Genomic DNA, 14,736 nt, shown 5'->3' with positions numbered 1-14,736 from the left:
GAGATGAGAAACATCAAATCTTCGCTGCGGTTCCTTAGTTGTTCATTGATTGATTTCTCATATATGCCTTGACCGGAGGGCTACAGTAGACCGAGTGACCCCTTGCTCGAGCCAGCAACCTTGAGCTCAAGCTGGTGACCTCGAGGTCTCAAACCTGGGTCCTCCACATCCCAGTCCGACGCTCTATAAACTGCGCCACCACCTAGTCAGGCTGTGAAGTATTCTTGAACACAAGACAGGACGCTTCATAATTTTTCATAAAATCCTATCATAACTCTGATATCAAAATATTCCAAAGAAAATATACAAGAGTTAAAGGTACACATTAACTACTGACTGAGTACTCAATTGGGAATAAAAATTAAAAAGTAATAAATAAAATATGAATACAAGAGAAAGGCTCAACTGTACCAGTAAGAGAATAAAGTTCCAGGCCTTGGCCAGTTAGCTCATTCGGTTAAGAGCATCATTCTGGCCTGACCAGGCGGTGGCATAGAGGATAGAGCGTTGGACTGGGATGCGGGGGACCCAGGTTCGAGACCCTGAGGTCGCCAGCTTGAGCACGGGCTCATCTGGTTTGAGCAAAAAGCTCACCAGCTTGGACCCAAGGTCGCTGGCTCAAGCAAGGGGTCACTTGGTCTGCTGAAGGCCCGTGGGCAAGGCACATATGAGAAAGCAATCAATGAACAACTAAGGAACTGCAACAAAGAATTGATGCTTCTCATCTCTTTCCATTCCTGTGTCTGTCCCTATCTATCCCTCTCTCTGACTCTCTCTGTCTCTGTAAACAAAAAAAAACCTGAGTGTGGTAATGACTGGTTTCCACATTAAAAAAAAAAAGAGCATCATTCTGAAACAACAAGGTTGCGGGTTCAAGATTTGGTCAGGGTACACATGGGAAGCAGCCTAAGAAATGCACCACTGACTGGTACAACAAATGCTTCCCTCCCCCTTCCCCCTCCTCCTTTCCTCTCTGTCTCTCAATAAAAACTAAGCCCTAGCAGATAGCTCGGATGGTTGGAGCATCAACCACGCTGGTTGCCGGTCAATTCCCGGGTCACGGAACATATAGAATCAGCTCAATATTCCTCTCTCTCTCTCTCTCTCTCTCTCTGCCTCTCTCTCAAAAAAAAAAAATAAAAAGAGAGAGACAATAAAGTTCCATGGCTAAGTGTGTTTTATTCTGGGAATACATGCATGATTCAGTAATGTATATTAATATAAACAATAAAAATTAAGTCTATCAAAGGCAAAAACTGCAGTACTCTCGAAACAATCATATTTCAACATTAATGCCACAGAACATTTTGAAATGCCTAGTAGAAATATACATTTTTGATATTAAAAATCTTTCAAGTCGCCCTGGCCGGTTGGCTCAGCGGTAGAGCGTCCGCCTAGTGTGCGGAGGACCCCGGTTCGATTCCTGGCCAGGGCACATGGGAGAAACGCCCATTTGCTTCTCCACCCCTCCGCCGCGCTTTCCTCTCTGTCTCTCTCTTCCCCTCCCGCAGCCGAGGCTCCATTGGAGCAAAGATGGCCCGGGCACTGGGGATGGCTCTGTGGCCTCTGCCTCAGGCGCTAGAGTGGCTCTGGTCGCGGCAGAGCGATGCCCCGGAGGGGCAGAGCATCACCCCCTGGTGGGCAGAGCATCGCCCCCTGGTGGGCAGAGCATCGCCCCTGGTGGGCGTGCCGGGTGGATCCCAGTCGGGCGCATGCAGGAGTCTGTCTGACTGTCTCTCCCTGTTTCCAGCTTCAGAAAAATGATAAAAAAAAAATAAAAAAAAATCTTTCAAGTCAATAGTCCGTATTTCACTTCAATGTCTAGAATAGGCTCTAAAATAGAAGGCAAAGAGTTGATAATACAGCTAGAAGAAGACTGTCACTTTCTATGGCAGACCCTTCCCTGTTGTCAGAATTTATCTAATCACGAGCACATATTATTTTTATAATTTTTAAAATTATTTAAGCCCTGGCCAGTTAGCTTAATGGGTTTGAGTACTGTCCCGATATACCAAGATTGGGTTTGATCTCCAGTCAGGGCACATGCAAGAATCAACCAATGGATGCATAAATACCTGAAACAACAAATCAATATTTCTCTCTCCCACTCCATCCTTCTTCTAAAACAAACAAACAAACAAACAAAAAAACCTCATTAAATAAAACTATTTAAAATAAAAATAGGACGGCTGTGTGTCATGTCTGAGACACAGATGTATAGTTGGTACAGGGGCAAGCCTAATATCACAAAAAAACTGTGACTTGAACCATTTATTACTACCCTCCACAAACTATTACAGAATTCAAAATTAAGAGACAGTAACTCAAGAAATGTCTGAAGACAAATTTTTTTTTTAGAGAGACAGAGAGTGAGTCAGAGAGAGGGATCGACAGGGACAGAGATGGGAACAGAGAGATGAGAAGCATCAATCATTAGTTTTTCGTTGCACATTGCAACACCTTAGTTGTTCATTGATTGCTTTCTCATATGTGCCTTGACCACGGGCCTTCAGCAGACCGAGTAACCCCTTCCTGGAGCCAGCGACCTTGGGTCAAGGCTCAAACCAGATGCGCCCGCACTCAAGCTGGCGACCTCATGGTCTCAAACCTGGGCCCTCAGCAACCCAGTCCGACGCTCTATCCACTGCACCACGGTGGCCTGGTCAGGCTGAAGACAAATTTTTAAAGAAAAGCTAATGATATAGTGAAACAAAGAAATCATTAATTCTCCTTTGAGAATTTTAAAAACCAAAACATATTCAGGTCTGACTGGTGATGACCCAATGGATAAAGCACTGACCTAGGATGCTGAGGTCCCTGGTTTGAAATCCAGAGGTCACTGATTTGATTGCAGGCTCACCAGCTTGAGCAAGGGGTCAGTGGCTCAGCTGGAACCCCCAGGTCAAGGCACGTATGAGAAGACAATCAATGAACAACTAAAGTGATGCAACTATGAGTTGATGCTTCTCATCTCTCCCTTCCTGTCTCTGTTTCTCTCACATGTGCACGCTAAAAAATAACATAAAAATAAAGAACTCAATAACAAAAAGACAACATAATTTAAAAATAACAGAAATTTCTACAATATACAAATGACCAATAAAAACAAGAAAAGATGCTCTTATGAAATGATACACCTGAAACCTATTTAATTTTATTAACCAACATCACCCCAATAAATTCAATTAAAAAAAAAAAGAGATGCTCAACATCATTAGCCTTTAAGAAAAAGTAAATCAAATGACAGTATCTTCACACCCACAGAGCAGGCTAAAAAGACAAATAGCAGCAAGTGTTGGAGAAGCTGTGAAGAAACTGGAACCCTTGTACGCTGTTGGTGGGACTGTGAACTGGATAGCAGCCACAGAAAACAACCCAGCAATTCCTCAAGGTGCTAACCGTGAACGACCGAGCAACTCCCAGGTACAGAGCCTAGAAAACTGAAAACGAGTGTCCACGCCAAAACCTGCACATGAATGTTCACAGCAGCATGAGTCCCAATAGCCAAAAACTAGAAACAACCCGATGTCCCTCAAATGATGGACAGTGAATGAGTGGACGGTCTGTACGACAGGATTTTATTCAGCAATAAAAAGAAGTGAAATACAGAAATAGCCTTGAAAACATTATGCTAAGTGAAAAGAATCCAGGCACAAAAGCCCACATAGTATATGTTTCCATTTACAGGAAATGTCCAGAAGAGGCAAGTATATAATAAAAGTAAATTAGTGGTTGTTTAGGGCTGGGAGGAGGAAGGAACAGGGGTGACAACTAAAGGGTACAGGGGTTTTTCTAAGGGGATGAAAATGCTGTGGAACTCAATAGTGGAGAGGGTTTACACAACTCTACACTAAAACCACTGAATTACACCATCTGAACAGGTCAACTGTATATGGACTAGAGCTCAATAAAGCCACTAGCAAAAAAAATAATAAGGAAAATAAATCATTTGGTAATTGAAAATAACAAAGAAAACTTTTTTCCCACTAAAATAAACTTAATCAGTTAGCTGTGTGATTCAATTTACTTTTCTCTCATTTTGCTGGTAGACAACTGGTTCTTGTTCAATAACCCTCTTTTATTGTTTCATAAGGATTATCAAAACTTCATCATAAACACAGATCTTGCTTTCTGAAAAAATAATTCAATGTTTGTAGAAGGAAACCTATCCAGGCCTATCACTTTGGTTACATAAAACCACAGTAATGCCCGATGTTTAGAGAAACATTTCTTGTGCTAAGACAGATATAAATGCCATCCTGACACCTTAAATAGCCGGTAGAACTGAAAACAGTATTCCCAACAACTTCCTGCACATTTGAACGCAGTGCTCGACCCACATTTCCTGGTTCACTCCAAAGGTACATCGGACAGGTGGTGTGCTAGTATACTTTGGCACTTTCAACAACCTAATTTCAAATACTTAGAGTCAGAAGAGAAACAAATCCATGTGTGACAGAGCTGCAAAATAATTTTTAAGGGTTTCTGCATACCCACTAATTATGAAATCAACATCTTTCTCAACAGTGAAAAATCAACAAAAATGCTGTTTCAAGTTAAAAATAATGTAGTGATTAAAAAATAAACTCAGCCCCTGATTTAAAGTTTTTAAACAAAATGAGAGCAATTAAATGACTTCAAATCAGTTCTTTCACAGGAACAGGGATAAAGTTAGGTAAACAACAGTCTTAAAATGTAGTTTGCGCGTCACGGTAAGGGAGGCCCGCCTACCTTTGCTTTTCAGTTTTGTTATCTGTACTTTTAGAAAATCACAAGTGGCAAGAACATTTCTCACTCTGCTCTTTATTTTGAACTAGTGAGTTCTTCCTACATCCCAACAGCTTTGGTGTTGGAATCAGCTCCATGTCCCTTCCAGGAAGATAAAGTTCCTACACGCAGTCCTGAGTCACGAACACCCATTACACCACATTCCGTGTCTGCAGGCACACCCACGTCACCCTCTCCCCCAGGATGCCCCCGCCCAGCCCCACCCAGCCCCCCACAGGAAGCACTCTCCACACACCCTTGCACCCGCTTTCAGGACAGCCACCATGTGAATTCTCCCTCTTCACATCATTTACCCTTTCTCCCCTTCTCCTCCCTTTTTATTTTCTTTAATTAAAACATTTTTTTTTTTTTTTTAGAGAGAGGAAAGGAAAGAAAAACATCAATTTGTTGCTTCACACATCCATGCATGCATTGGTTGACTCCTGTATGTGCCCTGATGGGGGGTCAAACCCTCAACCCTGGTGTGTATCACAACGATACTAGCCAACTGAGTGAGCTCCCCGGCCAGGGCTTCCCTCCTTTCCAAGTTCATGCAGTAACCAGAGAAGAACTTCTCTCCCTTATTCCCATTTCTTCCTTCTACTTATGGGGAAATATTTCTTAAAAAGTGTAAGAATAGAAATGGCAGTACATCCAAATCAAAGACAATAATAACTACACACTGTGACTTCATATAGAGATGAAAACTGGGGTACCTTCCAGTAAGTGTAGTGCACAGAACATTCTGTGCCATCTGAACCCTACTAAAATGTAGCACACGATTGCTGAGCTGAGCTACAGGAGAAAGGACTTTCATTCTCTCTGATTTGTTGAACTCTTCTTTCTGCACCAAGATTACCAGCTTGAGTGCGGGCTCACCAGTCTGAGCGCAGGGTCAACAGCTTGAGTGCAGGATCACAAACATGAGCCCATGGTCACTGGCTTGAAGCCCAAGATCGCTGGCTTGAACAAAGGGTCACTGGCTCACCTGGAGTCCTTCCCCCCATCAAGGCACCTATGAGAAGCAATCATGCCACAACTATGAGTTGATGCTTCTCATCTTTCTCCCTTCCTGTCTGTCTGTCCCTGTCTCTCTCACCTTCTCAATAAAAAATAAATAAAATAAAGCTGAATTCTCTTTCTAGAGTCCATGTTACCACTGCAGTGCCTAACATGTCTTAAGTCTGAAAAAAGCTTGAATGAATGGATGGATGACAGATGACAGCAGACCAGAAATGTCAACTGAATTTTACACAGTGGGAAATGCCAAGTTAGAAAACTGGAAGTGACTTGTGTGCGAGGTGGGGATCAGAAGGCTCAGGAGTCATCAGCAGCACCAGGACCTCTGAAGGCCTCACAGTAATGGACAGGAAACGGCAGACTCCACGCCTGTGGGAAGCAGCTGTGCCTGACGCGCCTGCCATCCAATCCTACCTCCTCAGCCCTCTTCCACGTCACTCACCCCACGTTCCTAGAGAGCTGGCAGCCGGGCACAGTCCACACTGACCCCCTCTCTGGGGAAAGTGACAAGCCCAAGACAAAGAATTACTTGAGCAACTTCTGGTCGTTGGCAAGGTCCCCATCCTATTTCCTAAAGGTGAGACTCAACATTTGAAGTCTGTCTGTCCACAGAGTTTCCAGTCCACCCACTCATAAACATGAGAAGACAAGACAATAATCATGAGACAGCTGGACAAAAGCTTCTAAGACATAGACCAAAGTAGAGAACAGGAGAAAAAGGACTCAAAAGAAACAAAAACACAGGAAACAAAGAAAATGTCTATAAAACATATGTGCATTCATAAATCAAAAAAATTATAAACAAGAAAAACTGCTGAAAAATGCATTGCCTTCATGAAACAAAACTAGGGTGTTACTGCCCGACCTGTGGTGGCGCAGTAGGTAAAGCGTCGACCTGGAACGCTGAGGGCCAGTTTGAAACCCCGGCTTGTCCAGTCAAGGCACAAATGAGAAGCAACTACCACAAATTAATACTTCCTACTCTTTGCCTCCCTTCTCTCTCTCTCTAAACTCAAAAAATAAAATCTTTTTTAAAAAAATAGGATAATAAAAATACTGAGAACAAAAACTTAAAAATGAAACATATGATGGCAGAAATAAAAATTCAACATTAAGGACTCACTAGAGGATAAAGTTGAAGACCTCTCCAAAGAAAAATCAGAACAACAACAAAAAAAGATAAATGAATGGGAAAAGAATAAGAGAAAGAGAAGTGAGCAGACCACTTGAGAAGATCCAACATCTGAATAATGGGAGGTCAAGGTCAGAATGGACCCTGGCCAGATAGCTCATCTGGTTAGAGCATCCGCGTTGAAACGCAGAGGGTGTGGGCTGAATCCCCAGTGAGGGCACATACAGGAGCAAACCGAAGCTTCTGCCTGTCTCTCTCCCTTCCTCTCTCTAAAATATCATTAAAAAAAGGAAAAGGGGTCCTGGCCGGTTGGCTCAGTGGTAGAGCATTGGCCTGGCGTGCAGAAGTCCCGGGTTCGATTCCCGGCCAGGGCACACAGGAGAAGCGCCCATCTGCTTCTCCACCCCTCCCCTCTCCTTCCTCTCTGTCTCTCTCTTCCCCTCCTGCAGCCGAGGCTCCACTGGAGCAAAGATGGCCCAGGCGCTGGGGATGGCTCCTTGGCCTCTGCCCCAGGCGCTAGAGTGGCTCTGGTCGCTGCACAGCGATGCCCCGGAGGGGCAGAGCATCACCCCCTGGTGGGCAGAGTGTCGCCCCCTGGTGGGCGTGCCGGGTGGATCCCGGTCGGGCGCATGCGGGAGTCTGTCTGACTGTCTCTCCCCGTTTCCGGTTTCAGAAAAATACAGGAAAAAAAAAAAAAAGGAAAAGGACCCATTAAGAAACACTAAGGCTAACCCAGAAGAGCCTGAAGGCTTCCAGAGAGAAAACAAGGGACACACAGACTCCAGGATCACACTGGTCTCAGGTTTCTCATTACAAATATGGAGGGTGGACAGTAATGAAGTAATACTTTCACACCTCTGAGGAAAAGTGGTTTCTAACCTGGAATTCAATACCCAAGCAAACTGTCATTCAAGTGTGAGAGAAGAAAACACCTTTGCCCTGCTGCCTGGGACACGGATGGGGTGGACACTGTCAGAGGATGGGCTGAGAGCAGGACAGGATCCAGGACACTTTTACTTTTTTCAGATTGATTTTAGAGAGGAAGGGAGAGAGAAAGAGAAATATCTATTTGTTGTTCCACTTATTTATACATTCATTGGTTGATTCTTGCATATGCCTTGACAGGAATCAAACCCACAACCTTGGTATAACAGGACGATGCTCTAACCAACTGCGCTACCCGGCTAGAGAGGTCTCCCCCCTTTTCTCTTTCTCTAAAATCAATAAAAAACTTGGGAAAAAAAATAAAGATGAACCAGTCAGAGGCATTTCAATCTTCATGTAAAAAAGGCATTCATTTAGGTCTGGGGGCTTGAGAGCTTCACCGAGGCCAGTGATAATGAAAATGGAAAGAAAAAGCTAGAATAAAATTGAGGTATTTAAAAGCAAGTGTCAGCAAAGAGACACAGGGTTCACCATGATCCAGTAGAGAAGAGAAACCCTGGCTAGGGAGCTGTTTGCTTAGAAATGATTCAGGAGAAGGGGGGTGGGGATAGAGGGTACATCATGTCATCACTCAAATTCCTACTAGTTTTCAAACCCACGCCTCTAATTTTTGGAGGCCAGAAGGATCATCACCATCCCAATAGCATTAAGAATCACCTTTAGAGCTCTGGCTAGGTAGCTCAGTTGGTTTGAGTGTCGTCCCAATAAGCCAAGGTTTGAGTGTGGCCCCGGCACTGAGGATAGCTTCATTGGAGTACATCAGCCTCAGGTACTAAAAATAGCTTGGTACTCAAGCATCATCCCTAAATGGATCTGGTCAGGGCCTCACGGGGAGTCTGCCTCACAATCTCCCCTCCTCTCACCTTAAAAATAATAATAATAATTTAAAAAGCTAAAAAACCCATATTTGATCTCTTCCAGCAAGATCCTCATTTATTAGTTTCAAAAGATACTCTGTGTCTCTTTAACTCTCTACCAAGAAAAGCTTTCAATAGTTTGGCCATACTTAACATAGTTTGGAATTATCAGTCTTGTTTGCTTATGTGTTCACTAGACAGGAGGGATTTCTGAGGGCATCGTGGGCTGCAGCAAAAGGCTGGGAAAAGGCAAGGGAAGCAAGACGCCAGCCCGCTGGAGGGAGGTTCTACCCTCATGCATTCATGCATTCAGTATTTGTCCGAAGAGCAATTCACTGCACATATCAACTTTCTCAGGTTGCTCACAAAGTGGTATCATGAAATGAGAACAATTCACCCCAAGTCCAATTTTGTTTACTGAACGTCTAGGTTTAACACAGACACTGCTGTTCACTTTCTGACCATCAACGAAGGAGGTTTTAGGAGAGAGAATGGAAAGCTGGTTGGCTTAGTAATGTTAGGCAGTTTCAACTGTCCCATCTCCTGCCACGTGCTCCATACCACTGTGTGTTTCAAACAGCTAATAATAAAATCTAAATTAGGTCAACATGATCTTTTTTTTTGCAATCCCAATTGTTTCCCTAAAATTTAGGTCTTATTCAAAAGATCTGCTTCTCAAACCTGTTATTTTAAAAAGTGCCCCATGGTGTGCAAACACCTTAGCTAGAGAAACCACAAGATGAAAATGTATCTCGAGATGGTTAGCTCCATCTGCGAAGCCGAATTTATCTGGTAGAGTCACTCACTCACACTTAGAGCTGAGCATCCCCACACTAACAGGGGACTTCGCACCAAAGAAGGAGAATGCCGACAAAGCACTGCTGTGGTCACACATAGTAGAAAAAGCTCACAGGAGGGAAACTAAACAGACGGCTTGGGAGATTAATTCTATTCCTTATGGAGGAAGTATGTCAGGGTTAGAGAAGATACCCTGGACTGGGAATCGGAAACCCCAATGCCCAGGTCAGCCTCCATGATGTGCCTACACCAGCAGTGAGCCCTATACCTTCCACCGCATCTGCAGGCCACGCGGGGACCCAGCGCGGAGGGCCACTATGGTCCATCCAAGGCCAAACAGCAACTTCATCCAGATGTAACACTAGCCATAATAAGTCGTGTTACATATTTAACATATATAGTAACATACATAGGAGTATTTTTATATAACAAAGATGAAAGAACAAATCCACCTCATTTTAGCTGTCCACATTTGTTGTTGTTTACTGGTTGAAATTTCAGTGTTTCATGTGCTTTGCTTCAAATAGTATAAAATTTACATTTAAAAATAGCTTAAAGAGCCCTGGCCAGGTAGTTCAGTTGGTTAGATGATGATCCTGATATACCAAGGTTGCGGGTTCGATCACAGGTCAGGACATATACAAAGAAGCAACCAATGAATGCACAACTAAGTGGATCAATAAATTGATGCGTCTTTCTTTCTCTCTCTCTCTCTCTCTCAAATCAATCAAATTAAAAAGAAATTTTTAAATAGCTTAAAAAAATATACATGCAAAGCAGGGTACTTCCAACTTTTACTTAAGGTCCGTGGTTTAATAGAGAAAACCAACCAAACTATAAACACAATGAAGAGAAAATTAAAGAAAAAACCTACAGTGAAGCTAGGACGACTCCTGTCCCACGAACCACTGTGGAAAAAAACAAAGGCCTGAAACAGTCTTCCTTGAAAACATAAAACCTGGCCTGACCAGGCGGTGGCGCAGTGGACAGAGTGTCAGCCTGGGGCTCTGAGAGCCCAGGTTTGAAACCCCAAGGTTGCTGGCTTGGGAGCAGCCTCACTAGCTTGAGTGCAGGGTCGCTGGCTTGAGCATGGAATCATCAACATGATCCCATGGCCACCAGCTTGAGCTCAAAGGCACTACCTTGAGCAAGGAGTCCTGGCTCAGCTGGAGCCCCCAGTCAAGGCATGTAAGAGAAGCAATCAATGAACAACTAAAGTGAGCAACTATGAGTTGATGCTTCTCATCTCTCTCCCTTCCTGTCTGTCTCTCACTTAAAAAAAAAAAAAGTAAAAATCTTTATTACCTATATACTTCCCAGATTTCCCTACAGATTTCTCAATAAACCTCAAAACCTGAGCTGAATCAGCTATTTTTCTTCATCAAGTCTCAAGAATTCCACATAATTAACATTAGACAACTAGCAAGATTTGAAAGGCGAGGAGGGATTGGCCCTCTGCATGACAGGACTCAACACGTCCAAGGTTTCAAACACCATATAGGATGTTACTCCAAAAACTCAACAACCGGCGGTGAACACATAATACCGAGGACAGAGATGTGTTTTAGAATTGTCCACCTAAAACCTGTATGTTAACTGGTGATACCCCAGTAAGTTCAATAAAAAGGGGAGAAAACCATAACAATCCACAGACCCATAGCTTATATACATGCTTCCTGAGCAGAAGTAATTAGGGTACTCAATAATACTCCACAAACATTTCTATCTGAAAGACCATTCTTCACCTTCCAATCTCAATCCCCAAGCATTCCAAGTAACAATAAATAATGACCGCACAAATATGGTAACTACTAACACCACTGCAAGTACAATGGCGCATATGTTAACATACAGGAAGTTAATACTACTTCTAAAATATGTATTTCATTAAAATGCCCCCTCAAGTTTAAGTGCGTTCTTCATCTTTGTAACTTAATGTTTACATTTCTGTGTGAATTAAGTTCTTATAATATATTTACCCTTATAATTTCCAAAGAGCCAGAAGACAATTTTGAAACTATTTCTTTTTTTTTTTTTTTTTAAGTAAGAGGAGGGGAGATAGTGAAACAGACTGCCACACACTTCCCAACTGGGATCCTCCCAGCTTGCCTGTCTGGAGCCAATGCCAGAATCAATCTAGCTATTCTCAGTGCCAGGGCCAATGCTCGCACCAACAGTGCCACTGGCTGCGGGAGGCGAAGAGGGAGAGAAGGGGGAGAGGGGAGGGGAGAGAAGCAGATGGTTGCCTGTCTTGTGTGCCCTGACCAGGAATCGAACCTGGGACATCCATATGCTGGGCTGATGCTCTATCCACTGAGCCACTAGCCAGAGCCAAAAATATTTCTATCTTAATAGCACACAGCTCCTCTTCAGATGTGGAAAGGACAAGTCTCATAAAAGAAGACCTCCATACATGCTGGAAGAGCCTCTTCGAGTGACGCCCTCCAGACCAGAAGGTGGTGGTGAGGGGACTGCAGGAAGACCACTGGTCCACAAGGCGCCCAGCCTTCAAACAAAACGCCCGTCCAGGCACAGCTTGGTTCCCTGGCCAGAGGCCAGCTGGTCCACACCTTACCAACTAAAGCCTTCCCTCTGCTTCCTCCTTTCAATCACACTTTTACTCATAGACTATTCTGTAGTCAAACCTGATTGTGGAACTTGGGATCTCAAGGTCAAACCCTCAGAAAGGAAGGCAAACACAATATTCAGAAGGCTCAGATGTAACAGGCACCAAAGACCTCACTTTCCAATCAACAGTGAAGTCAGTAAATTATTCAGCTGGAAATCAGGTCACTGATAAAGGACCCCAGAAAGCAAATACTTATATTGCAAATAACCAAGAATGATGGTGCCCCACTGAAATAATGTATAACAGGCTGTCCTGAGGCTCCGGGCCTCCTTCTACTGCTGCTCTCAGAAGACATCTCATCACCATTTCACTTAAGAGCAAAAAACAAAAGCCCTCTAAAGACTATGGCAACTTAAGTTCAAAGGTGTAAACAAAATTCCGATTCCAGTGGCCATTTTGGCAGAGCAGGAGGCCTTGCTAAGAACACAAGTTTGTTTCCTCATGTAAATATCAGCTTTATCTGCCCCAAAGATTAGAAATTACTGGTTCAAACTGCACAATCCTAGCCCAACGACACAAGTGACCCAAGGATAGGATTTTCACAGGTGTGGCCTGAACATAAGCACCGCCCCTTCCCACTAGGTCGTTCTAGGTGAGTCTTGAGGGTCTGGTCGGGATGCCCATGTCAGGGGAAGGTGAAGTCAAAAGGTTTGTTTCCAGTCTTCCAGATTATAAGGATCATTAAATGGCTTCATCAAATTTGTGCCCTCATTAAACGTACTAGGTTAGCTGATCAACGATTACAGCATTATAGATCCTTGAATGAAGTGGAGAAGGCATGCAAGGATTAGATGAAAGTTTCCAAATGACTTCCCTATATTGACAATTCCAACTACCCCGGAAATCTTACAAGGGTCTGGCGCAATCACAAAGAAAAAAAAATCAATCTGCTCATCCATGGTGTATTCAAATTAATGCCTTTAACTTTAAAACTCCCTTGGAGGTGTAGACAGGCTGTGTCACCTAGGAGACACACACAGGGGCGGGGGGCCCACCGGGCGGTGGGGGAGGCAGATGTGGGGGGCGGCGGGAAGCACACCCGGCTGCCCCCACAAGCCAGCAGAACGCGTAGGGGGTGGCACTGGACGCTGATGCTGGACCCCAAAGCAGGGGGCAGGGGCGGATATCCCAGGCAGTACTGCAGGAAATGATATCCAGACTCCAAGGGTGGATCTAGGAAGCGGCAGGGGCGCTGGCCCGGCGAGGGGAGGGGAGAGGAGGGGGGTGCGAAGGATGTGGCTCCTAGGGGCAGGATGAGGGGGCGGGACGGCCGGACGCGGATGTGCCAGGGCCGAAAAGCGCAGGGAGGGACCGAGAGCCGCGGCGGGACGGGAGCGCCGGGAGCCGCCGCGGCGGGACGGGGCGGAGGGTGGGACGGAAGCCTGAGGGCAGCGCGGAGGAGGAGGCAAGGGGCAGGGGGGTGAGCCGGCCGGGGGGCTGAGGGGCTGAGGGTCGGGCCCGCGCGCACTCACCCCACTCGAGGAACTCGGCCACATACTTGTCGCGGCGCAGGGCCGAGTGGCTGCACTCGGTGTACAGGCAGACGAGCACGTCGAGCAGCGTCTCCACGCTCAGGGCGCTCTCGTTGCGCCAGGGCCCGTCCAGGAGCAGCTGCTCCAGCTTCTTGAGCCGCACCTTGGCCGACATGGTGCCGCGCGGCCCGCTCCCGACGCGCCGGCCTCTCGCCGCCCGCGCAGTCACTCGGTCAGGGCGAGCCCTCGGGGGGCCCGGCGGCAGCGCCTCGTCGCTGCCCCGTCCGCTTCGTCGCGCCCCGGCCTAGGCCGACATCTTGGGCTCGGTCCCGGCAGCGGAGCGTCTGGGGCGCCGGGCCCCGCGGGTCCATGGGCCGGTCTCCTCCCTGCCCGGCGCGGCCCGCCCCGCCTGCGCCGCTCAGCCCCGCCCGCGGCCGCGCCCTTCCAGCCACCCGCCGCCCGCTGCGCTGGAGCGACGCGGACCGGAACGCTGCGCAAGCCCGGCCGGCGCCCCAGCTCCGACCCCAGCCGCGACCCGGCGGCGGCCCAGCCCCGCGGACCGCAGCCAACCAGGGCGCGGCCAGCGCGGGCGCAGCCAACCACGGCGGGGCCGGCCGTCGCCGCGCTGACCTCAGCGCGCCGCCCCGCCCCGCCCCTGCGTCCCGGCGCCTGGCTCCCGGCGGGACCGGACCTCGCCGCTCGCCGTAGGGAAGCCGGGATGCTGGGAAGACGGGGGGCGGGGCCCGGCGGGGGCGGGGCGGCCTCGGAGCCAGTGCGCCGCTGAGATTGCGGCGCCGGCGCGTGCGCGAAGGCTTCGCGGGCTGACCTTCCGCGTGTGGGGTCCGCACCCGAGCGCGTCCTGCGTCCCAAAGGGAATTCGGAGGCTCTCAGCCTCCTTTCGCCGGCCTGGGGCTTCGGGGCCGCCCCGCAGTCGCAGCTCTTGCGGGCGTCGGCGGCGGGACTTAAAACGAGAGCTCTTCCGAGCTCGGAGCGGCCTTTGGCAACGCGCGCCCACTCTGACTTGACGGACAGGAGACTGAGCCGGTGCCCACACAGTGGCCACTGCCAATTTCCAATTCACCACTCCCCACAGACAGATGTCTCGGTGGCAGTTGC

At 47.0% G+C, this 14,736-nt stretch overlaps 1 protein-coding gene across 1 annotated transcript in view; it reads right to left on the bottom strand.

Moving 5' to 3' along the window:
- CDC42BPB (CDC42 binding protein kinase beta) overlaps window positions 1-14,166 on the bottom strand; it is a 104,712-nt gene extending 90,546 nt beyond the window's left edge. The window contains exon 1 of the mRNA XM_066343939.1: window positions 13,621-14,166. Within this exon, the coding sequence (XP_066200036.1) occupies window positions 13,621-13,795 (175 nt within the window). The 5' untranslated portion in view covers window positions 13,796-14,166. The remainder of the gene's footprint in view (window positions 1-13,620) is intronic.
- Window positions 14,167-14,736: the final 570 nt, after the last annotated feature.

This window comes from Saccopteryx leptura, chromosome 6, assembly GCF_036850995.1.
Source record: "Saccopteryx leptura isolate mSacLep1 chromosome 6, mSacLep1_pri_phased_curated, whole genome shotgun sequence".
In the NCBI taxonomy this organism is placed as follows: Eukaryota; Metazoa; Chordata; class Mammalia; order Chiroptera; family Emballonuridae; genus Saccopteryx; species Saccopteryx leptura.
This window is presented reverse-complemented; position numbering and strand designations above follow the sequence as displayed.